The 10958-nt window shown below is 38.2% G+C and overlaps 1 protein-coding gene across 1 annotated transcript; it reads right to left on the bottom strand.

Moving 5' to 3' along the window:
- Positions 1 to 7211: 7211 nt before the first annotated feature.
- rh50 (Rh50-like protein) lies at positions 7212 to 9531 on the bottom strand. The gene has a single exon (XM_066702648.1). It carries the CDS (start codon positions 9480 to 9482, stop codon positions 8058 to 8060), a length of 1425 nt encoding a protein of 474 aa, XP_066558745.1. The 5' UTR covers positions 9483 to 9531; the 3' UTR covers positions 7212 to 8057.
- Between the last annotated feature and the right edge of the window lie 1427 nt (positions 9532 to 10958).

Here is a 10958-nt window from a genome sequence, read left to right as displayed (position 1 = left end):
GCGATTAATATGTAATGCATAGAGTAATTGGATATGTATTTTACAGTGGCTTCCCGAGGCCAAGACCAATAAAAAATAAAAAGGTTTTATTATCGCAGGATTGTGAAATAGCTTATCTCAGTTATCTCACTGTCACAACGATCATCTTGTGATCTCAAGAGAACATGCTGGAAATCCAGAAATCCAGATAGAAATTATCTTGTAATCTCAGGGAAAGGTTTAAACCCTTACCAAAAAGCTTGCAAACGACTGCGGTAAATTTGATACAAGTTTGCCACAAACTATTGGTGAATATTTTACTGCAGGCTTGTCACAAGATCACTTTTCATATGCAAATAAGGTGTTGTGGCAAACAGTTGTGATATTTTTTTTCTGAAAATATTGGAGTACAGATTAACACTGATTATGTATATTACCATTTTTTCTATTGCCACAAAATAAGTATTTTTTGATTAAAATACATTAAAAGCATCAAAGTTTACAATCTTAAAACTCACTATAATGGCAGCAGAGTTTAATTTAATATAATCAAAGCAAGATATCTAATATCTGTTTATCACAAAACGTTTAGTGCTTACAGTAATATTTCAAAATATAAATAAATTAATTTATTACTTGACTCTGGCCTAAACCCAATCAAACCTTTGATGTATTCACAGATTGCAAATTACAAAACATGTACCCTTTCATGTTTCTATTAATAGGTAGTAGAAAGAGTCATCTGACAAAAAAAGTTTGTGATTCAGCAGTCGGGCAAAGTTTTGATTTGGTCTAAACTTACCAATAAAAACTCAAATGTTGTGTGGTTTGGACCAGTGTGTATGGTATTTATAGCATGCATGCTTTTAAATTTAAAAAAATTTAAATAAGTGAATTGAATCTGTATCTCTAATGGTTAAGATACATTATATAATACATCCTTACCACCAGGGGGAATTAATCTAGTTGATTTAGTTCATATTGTAACGTGCTGTTGTGTACCGGCCATGGCAAGTGTAGCGACCTTACAGCAACACAAATACCCAGTTTCCACCGTCCACGCTTAGATGCACCTCAGCATGTCCATGCCATACCTGTACACCTAACACTGCTGCCTGCATTTTCGTTAGGTACAGCTACCCCAGGAAGTGAATGTGAGACATGAAAAGTCACAACGCATTGTGGGACACTAAGCATTCTGGGATTAAGTGTTCAAAAACTGGAGGCTGAAAACTATTCATACATTAAACATTAAAATGCAATAAACTTTGGAATTAAATGTTTTTGCGATATCTAACAGTTAGTCTTATATAGGGTGACCTGATTGTCAAAAGTAGAAACTGGGACATACTGAACAATATTTATTAAACAAATTTCAAAAAAGTGTTAATTTCCACATATCTGCTGCCGTTTCATCTAGTTTTGTTTTGTTGTTTTTTCAGAAATTCAGTGTAAGCATTTGTTACTTGATAACCTGCACATAACAGGGCATGAAAAGGCCTGGGCCTCTTAGTGAGGCTTCAGAATCGCTACAATATTTTTCATAGGAAGTGAAGCAAGAAGGAAGATACAGTAGTAGAGAGAGCGTGCAATATTAATCAGTTTTAATCCTCCTAGTATTTTGAACATCTCTTAATAAACCTGACTAATAATTAAAGAATAAAGTTCATTTCATGTTGCCATGCCTTCAATTGCTTATATGCTAACATTGCTAAAACATGGGGACTTGTTGATCCCTGTTCTTTGCTGGCAGTTGCTCTTTAAGCCTTATATTCAATTCTTGCCACAGATCTTGATTTTAGTAGTTAACTTCAGTGAATGTTCGAGTCCAATCTCCTCAAGAGCTATTATTATGGTTTAGTAATGAAATGGAAAGTAATGGTTATTACCTGTGGATTTGTTTAATTCAAAATTACATATATTAATTAATATGCAGTAGCAAATTAGGGAATTTACCATCCTGCAACTGCTCCGGCTTCCCTGCGACCCTAACCAGGATAAGTGGTTTTGAAGATGGATGGATGGATGGATGGATGGATGGACCATCCTGCAACTTTCCATCCTGCACATCTTCATACCTTTTGCTTTAGATCATAACTTGAGTCCACTATAACTAAAACTGAATTTGAATAGATGGACATACATTACATAAGTATTCTATACAAAAAGAGTGTAACTCAACATTAAGGCCCCATCAACAACATATGGCCCCCAAAATGTGACAGAATGTCACAGCAGAATAAATTGCAGAAGGCGTCTTGGATTCCTGTTACATCAGGTATAAAATCATTGTATAATTGAAAAATTGAATCAACTGGAAAAAGTGGTGGAAGTTGTTAAAAGCAGAATATGTAGAATAGACAGACTTTGATTGCTGCACAATTAATGCACATTTAAACTATTTTTATTAGCCTATTTATTTTATATATATATTTATGTATTTTATATGTATTAATTTGGAAGATACCTTTACCATAGGCATCTTACAAGTGTTCCAAGAGTACAATATGTTCTAAAAACAACACTCTACAATACAACACAATTACATCTGTAAGATTATGTTGTAAGATTTAAATACATGATAAAAGAACAAAGCTGAGTGTTCACAACTACAACTATATCTTGCTTGCTGTATAAATTGGGAAACCTGTGTCCAGCTTAAAGAAAAATAAAAAATCGCCAAAGATCAAAATATATCTAACCTTTACATTAATCTATGTAGCCAAATATTTGCTCTGATACAAAATCTAGCCTTGTGATGTGAAGACACTTTCTTTTGTGAACAGTTCTTGTGATTCTCACATGCTGGTAAAAATACAGTGGTTCCTGTTATTTGAGGGATAGAGGGTGATCTCTCATGAGAAGTAGTTTCCTTTTCTCTCAGCTTCCCAAGGCGCTCTGTTCACATCTCTCACAGCTGGAGAGAGAGACAAAGAGATCCCAACACTGAGTCATTTTTGTTTTTGCAGCACAGCTTGGAAAATGAACTGGTTTCAGTTGTGGGCCGACACCTGGCAGATGAAATTCAATGTGGAAAAGTGCAAGGTAATACATGCAGGTAACAAAAATGTCCACTATAATTACACTATGGGAGGTACAGATCTAGATGAAGCAACACATGAGAAAGACCTAGGAGTCTATATGGACTCCTCACTTTCTCCATCCAAACAATGTGGGGAAGCAATAAAAAAAGCAAACAGAATCTTAGGGTATATTGTCAAAAGTGTAGAATTGAGAACAAGGGCAGTAATGTTCAGACTGTACAATGCACTAGTTAGAGCTCATCTGCAATACTGTGTACAGTTCTGGGCTCCACACTTCAAGAAAGATATCGCTGCTCTAGAGGCAGTTCAGAGGAGAACAACCAGACGTATTCCAGGTCTGAAGGGAATGTCCTACTCGGAGAGACTGAGGGAACTGAACCTTTTCACCCTGGAACAGAGGAGACTACGTGGGGACTTGATTCAAGTCTTCAAAATTATGAAAGGCATCGACCACATCAAACCAGAGGAGCTTCTCCAGATCAGATGGGACACATTTAGAAATATGATGGATAGGATCCTTGGATCACTCAGTTATTAATGGACACCAAACGAGCACGATGGGTCGAATGGCCTCCTCTCGTTTGTAAACTTTCTTATGTTCTTATGTTCTAATGGTATCTTTCTATTGTGCATTTATTACATCAACACCATACAGACACCATATTTAGCACTGTAGTAATAGTAACCATGATTCTTTATTTGGCCTACACTCCGCTTTTAAGGACACGTACCCTTGACTCCATAACATTAAGCCTTGGAAACTCTAATAACCCAATTTTCTATTTTACTTATTATTATTTTTTTAAATAGCCCATAGTCAATGTTGGAAACAAAATAAATAAGGGTCATATACACTCACCTAAAGGATTATTAGGAACACCTGTTCAATTTCTCATTAATGCAATTATCTAACCAACCAATCACATGGCAGTTGCTTCAATGCATTTAGGGGTGTGGTCCTGGTCAAGACAATCTCCTGAACTCCAAACTGAATGTCTGAATGGGAAAGAAAGGTGATTTAAGCAATTTTGAGCGTGGCATGGTTGTTGGTGCCAGACGGGCCGGTCTGAGTATTTCACAATCTGCTCAGTTACTGGGATTTTCACGCACAACCATTTCTAGGGTTTACAAAGAATGGTGTGAAAAGGGAAAAACATCCAGTATGCGGCAGTCCTGTGGGCGAAAATGCCTTGTTGATGCTAGAGGTCAGAGGAGAATGGGCCGACTGATTCAAGCTGATAGAAGAGCAACTTTGACTGAAATAACCACTCGTTACAACCGAGGTATGCAGCAAAGCATTTGTGAAGCCACAACACGTACAACCTTGAGGCGGATGGGCTACAACAGCAGAAGACCCCACCGGGTACCACTCATCTCCACTACAAATAGGAAAAAGAGGCTACAATTTGCACAAGCTCACCAAAATTGGACAGTTGAAGACTGGAAAAATGTTGCCTGGTCTGATGAGTCTCGATTTCTGTTGAGACATTCAGATGGTAGAGTCAGAATTTGGCGTAAACAGAATGAGAACATGGATCCATCATGCCTTGTTACCACTGTGCAGGCTGGTGGTGGTGGTGTAATGGTGTGGGGGATGTTTTCTTGGCACACTTTAGGCCCCTTAGTGCCAATTGGGCATCGTTTAAATGCCACGGCCTACCTGAGCATTGTTTCTGACCATGTCCATCCCTTTATGACCACCATGTACCCATCCTCTGATGGCTACTTCCAGCAGGATAATGCACCATGTCACAAAGGTCGAATCATTTCAAATTGGTTTCTTGAACATGACAATGAGTTCACTGTACTAAACTGGCCCCCACAGTCACCAGATCTCAACCCAATAGAGCATCTTTGGGATGTGGTGGAACGGGAGCTTCGTGCCCTGGATGTGCATCCCACAAATCTCCATCAACTGCAAGATGCTATCCTATCAATATGGGCCAACATTTCTAAAGAATGCTTTCAGCACCTTGTTGAATCAATGCCATGTAGAATTAAGGCAGTTCTGAAGGCGAAAGGGGGTCAAACACAGTATTAGTATGGTGTTCCTAATAATCCTTTAGGTGAGTGTATAAACATACCCAACAGCAAAAAGTTATGCTTCTATTAAGAATTATGCACTAATATCTGAGATGATTTTTAGCATCAACATAACTTTAAAGCATTTTTAAAATTTGCAGGGGGTTTTTACCCCTCCCCAGGACAACCCTTACCACAGAGCCAGAGGAATCTCACGGCAATAGCATGAAAGGAACAGAGTTGTTATTCTCTGGCTTAAGGAAACGCTGGACATGTTGCTCTATCAGGCCAGATTTCCAGATATATTTGATCAATTGGCCCTTTTTCTTCCTGTGGCGTGCATAGAAAAATAAGTAGGTTTCCTTATATAACCATGAGAAGCAGATACCATAAATAATAAGCCACCCCTTTGATAAACTCACAGGATCCTTTTCTTCCCCCAAAAAATCCTTAAAACCCTTATCAATTAAATGCATGTACATGAATGTAAACAACTCAGCTGAAGAGTGAAGAGAGATTATTTGAAAGATGAAACACACAAACAACTATTTATTTATTCTAGATCATAAAACCTTTTTTAAGCTCAAAGTTAGATTTTCCTGGGGACAAAAGTGTGCAGTTCAAAGCCCTTGCGTTTTTTGCCTTTGGAAACGGACAGCCAGTTACATAATCAGTGTATTGAGAGAGTGGCATTCCCAGGCTTAACTAGTGCCACTGCATCCTTCTTGTTTCTGCAGTGCAATACTATCAGTTGTTTTCTTGGAGAAAAATCCTGTGTCAGCATTCCACTTCAGTCAGTCACCTTGCACTTTGATTTCTGCTCAAATATGTGATTGAGTATAGGGAACAGTGTTTTTCCCCAATGCTGAAATCAGTTTTTCAGTAAATGTACAAATATTACGTTTTATTTTTATTTTAGTTTAATAACCATTATTTTATTTTCACCAGTACCCCCACAACACACACAAATGGGACCTACATCGAACTCAGGTCACTCTTCAAGAAAGAATGAAAATGGATTTTCAGATTTATTTTTATTTTCATTAAAAACAAATGCAAGTGCAACATTCATTATATGGTAGAACACTAAAATAAAATAATAATAATAATAATAATAATAATAATAATAATAATAATAATAATAATAATAATAATAATAATAATAATAAAAGTTGTATTATTGTTTTCACTTTTTACAAGGTTTAACAAAAGTTCCAGATTTAGAGACATACTGGGTATTCATTTATAAAAGTGCTGCCTGGTAGTAGGTGTGGATTTTTATGGACTCAAAGCATAAACAATCTAAAGAATGTATTTACATGTGTTGCTTCAGCTACGTAACACCTAATTTATGGCTTTAGTTAGTTAGCAACCTATCTTATAATGGATTTACATTTTAACCTATAAGGATGTTAAGATTGGAAAGAAAAAAATACTCTTACAGCTAACAGTAACACAGAGAGAGGATATATTTTATAGCTTACCAGTGTTTATTATTCCAAAAAAGTTATTTTTCTCAATTTCAAACATTGAATTCCTTTACATACTACTTCTCTGCAGTATATCTAAATTGCACTTACTTTCTTTGATTTTATTACAGGCACTTGTTAACACCAGACAGTTAAATATCTTTGCCAGTCAACCTTTATCTCCTGGGAGATTTCCATTTCAAACTCTCCCCTTTGGATCCTATAATAGACTATTTGGTGTGGGAGATGTTAAAAGTGGGAGAATGCTGAATGCTCTGAAAGTTCTAAGTACTGTTATGTAAGCTAGCTCATAAAAGAGATTGCAAATAAATAAATAAATGATGGATTTACAAAAGATGAGCTTTTTCTTAAAGGTACAAGATCATTTTCACAAAGTGGTTATTTTCAATCGCAAATGTTTCAATGGCAAAATCCTCTTTGGTTTCATAGCAGTACAGGACACACTTTCAAATGAATGAGCAGAAATTTGTCTTGAATCATTTGGCCTTGGACACCACACAGTGCAGTACAAACTAAGCCTGTACCTTACATTATTATCGATTTACACTACAGTACTTGCTACTCTGTCTATTTACCCTTTCATAAAAAACATGTGTTTGTATGTGTGCAGAAATCATTGATTACATCTGTGGAAAACAAAACAAAAAACATAAAAGAGAAGTGCCCATGACAAGGCTAAAATGTATTATCATTTTTAATAATAGTAATTGTAATAATAATTATGATAGGAATAAATGTGTATATTATACACAAAACAGCTGACTGCTTACAGTTGAAACAATATGAGGAATGAAGCAGTTAGGAGAGAGGAGGTGTCTACCAGTTCCTGTCTGAGATGTGGTAGCAGGTCAAGTTAAATACTGTTTTATTAGGTTAAGTATTTTACAAATCAGTAATAAAAACATTCAAAATTGTAATACTTATGATTAAAAAATTTAAAATCAATTCCTAAAATCACTTAAAAAAATTAAAATCTTAATGTGATTAACAAAATACATGAACTCAAAACATGTGCAATAAATCAAATAAACTTGTGATCAGGGCAATACTGCCAAATAAATCCATTAAACAAATAAACAATATGGTCAAATACATTGAAAATAACTGTAAATGCACCGGACAAATCAAAAAACAAATAAAACGATAAAATAAAAAACAAACCAAAACAGCCCGATGCATTTAAAATTAAAATCCAAACGGTCAATGTATTTGGCAAATAAAAAAACATAACAACCAAAAAACCCAAACAACTAGTGCTTTTAAAATCAACTAAACCTTTAAAAACAGTTAAAATTCATTTTTTAAAAGTCATTTTTTAAAAACAATCTTTTCATAAAAATAGTTAAAAGATCTTGGACTCGGGCTCCAGCAGGGGGAGATGGCCGTCCCCGGAGGTGGGTCCCATCACGGGATCCTGAGCTCCCCCAGATCTTGTATTTGCCAGTTCTTAAAGGCTTCCTCCTTGCCCCTCTGATGGACCTCCAGATTGACATGGTCCCTAATTAGCAGGTCAAGTTAAAGGTCAGACTTTCACATCGTCAGGACTGCAGGAGGTCTTGGGGACACTTGTGCTGTCATAGTCTGCAGGGACTTCAAAGAACAGCTCATCATCATAGCAGAACTCATCCGGGGGGGACGCTAGCCAGGGCAGCTTGAGAACGAACCCAGTCAGGACACCCCCCACCACAGATGCCCCAATTGTGGCTGCAATGGCTGCCACCTGGTAAAGTGCCTGCTCCTGGGAACTGCGACCCTCGCCTGCCTTGATCCCCGGGATCAGTATTTGAAGCTCAGGCAGATGGGGGTCACTTTCCACCGGGGCACGGTAAGGGAAAGTCTCATACAGGCTGGGGCCATACACCTCCTCACTGGCCATTAAGATGGCTACAATCCCGGCCAGACAGGAGATGAGGCCAGTCAAGCCATGGAGATTGTGAATGCCACATTGGTCTTGGATCTTGAACTGGCGGGCCAGGAAGGGGCTGAGGTACTTGTAGCCCAGCATGCAGGCCGTGCAGCCCAGGACCCCCAGGGAGAAGGCAGCTGCTGGAGAAATCATCATGTCCACCGAGGCACCCACTGTCACCCCCCCGGCTAGGGTGACGTTCTGGATATCAGCCATGGTCAATTTGCCCTTCTTGTTGAGCAGGGCGGACAAGGCGAAGGCAGTGAGCGTGGAGGAGCTCAGGGCAATGAAGGTATGCAGGATGGCCCTGTGCTGGTCATCTCCTCGCAGTGCCAGGGCAGAGTTGAAAGTGGGCCAGAACACCCATAGGAAGAGGGTGCCCAAGATCGAGAGGATATCAGACTGGTAGCTGGTGGTTTCCTTGGCATGGCCATCGCTCAGGCCTGGACGGTACATGACTCTGGTGACAGCCAGGCCGAAGTAGCAGGCAAAGATGTGGATGAGGATAGAACCACCAGCGTCATTGATCTTCAGGTACTTTATGATGGCCCACTCGGTGACTGCGAATGTGGGAACCTCCAGCAGGGCCATGACCAGCAGCTGCACAGGGCTGGTCTTGCCCAGGACAGCCCCGAATGAGATGAGGATCACAGCACAGGTGAATTCGGCATTGAGCAAGTTGATCACCCCCAGGTGGATCTTGCCATCAGGGTGGAGGTTGAAGAAGCCTTGCGCCACAATGGCCCACTGGATGGTGAAGGTGGCCGTCAAGAAGTTGAAGACCATCCCCCCAAAGCCGTAGAAACGCATGAAAGCCAGCAAGCAACCAAAGCCAATGAAGATCATGACCTGCACGTCTGTGAACATGGGGTAGTCCTTGTAGAGGGTGTTGTCCATCGGATTGGTTTCGTTGGTCTGCAGCTTTGCATTAGCATTGTCACCATATGTCACAAAGCCAGCATAGAGAGCTAGGAGCATGGCCTCCAGGACCCCCACCAGTACAGGGAGACGAAACCGCAGACTGGTTGATTGCAGCTTCATTGTGACAGCTCTCACAGTCCATAAGTGCTCCTGCTTCTCTCTCCCTCTCTTTTATATCACCTCCTGCCAGATAAGAACTGCCCCTAGCATTGGAAAACACACACTTACACACTCTCTCACATACTCACATGCATGCGCGCGCACACACACACACACACACACACACACAGGAACACACGTGCAGACTTCTTCATTCCCCCTTTCACAGGCAAGAGCAGCAGCTTGTACTTTGGCCTATTCTCATTACTAATTTTAGTGTTTTGTCTAGCCAGCATCTTTCGGGTCTGTATAATCTAATCACTGATAGGAAAAATAATTGTAGTAGTAGTAACTTGAAATGTAATATAATTTTTTTTTGACAGATTAGGAACAGCTAGCTTTCTTTCCTCCTTTTACTTATTGTTTTGTTTATATTTTAAAAAGTGCATTTGACATTTATATTTATATGTTTATGTTTATTGAATTACCTTTTGTAGCACTTTCAGTATTTTAAAGGGATTTGTGTTCATCTTTGTTATTAAGCAACTACTCAGTAAAGTAGTCTTAGCAGATTTATCCCCCTCCCCCACCCCCTCCCGTGACATGAAGTTAATAAAATACAAAAAGAAACAACACTGTATGCACTCAAAGCAAAAATTAGGTAAATACCGTGTAAAATGCAACTGCTGAGGAAATAGCGTGTGAGAGAGAAATGATTCCCCCTAGTGACAAAATGAAGCAAGTAAAGTAACATTGTTTGTACTTTACATTTAGTTATTGAGAAAACCCATTAGGGCCCTTCATTTTAAACTTGTATTATTTGTGTACATGAACTGTCTGTTTATTAAGCACTTGCATTAATCACTATTTCTTTGAAATGTATTAAACATTGAGTCATCATATACAAAACTAGTGCAAATTTGATTTCAATAATATTGAAATCACTCAGCTCAGCTTAGACAGATACCTATGAGGTTACAAAATCAATTAGTATAATATATACCACGTCCAATACATTTTTACTCATAAGTCTACATACTTTTCATTAGACATGTATTAAGACAATACATAATCAGATAAATTTATACAAAACAAATTGCATTTAAAAATTTGAATTCTATAATCATTTTATTGGCAATTAACAAAGCATAATTCATGATATGAGGCAGTTCACCTATTGAAAGTGTAAATAATTATTCACAACGTGTCTTTACAAGAATAGTCAAAGATTCAAGCAAATCTAATAAGATATACCAAATTTCAAAATCCAATACATCTCCCACCTTTTTAACAATTTATCCCTATGCCATCTCTCTGTGGGATACTTTCTCGATACCTATATATTTCAGAGTTGCAATGTGTTTTTGTTTTATTTTGTTTGTAAAAAATTAATTAAAATGTGCAGCTACCAGATCCTGGTATCATTTGTTCTGATATGACTTTGATGTTCACTTCTATTCTCACTTTAAGGCACCTACCTGAAAGAAACCATTTGAT

This window comes from Amia ocellicauda, chromosome 4, assembly GCF_036373705.1.
Source record: "Amia ocellicauda isolate fAmiCal2 chromosome 4, fAmiCal2.hap1, whole genome shotgun sequence".
NCBI lineage: Eukaryota > Metazoa > Chordata > Actinopteri > Amiiformes > Amiidae > Amia > Amia ocellicauda.
Note: the sequence above shows the minus strand (reverse complement) of the source record. Positions and strands in the feature narration are given on the sequence as shown.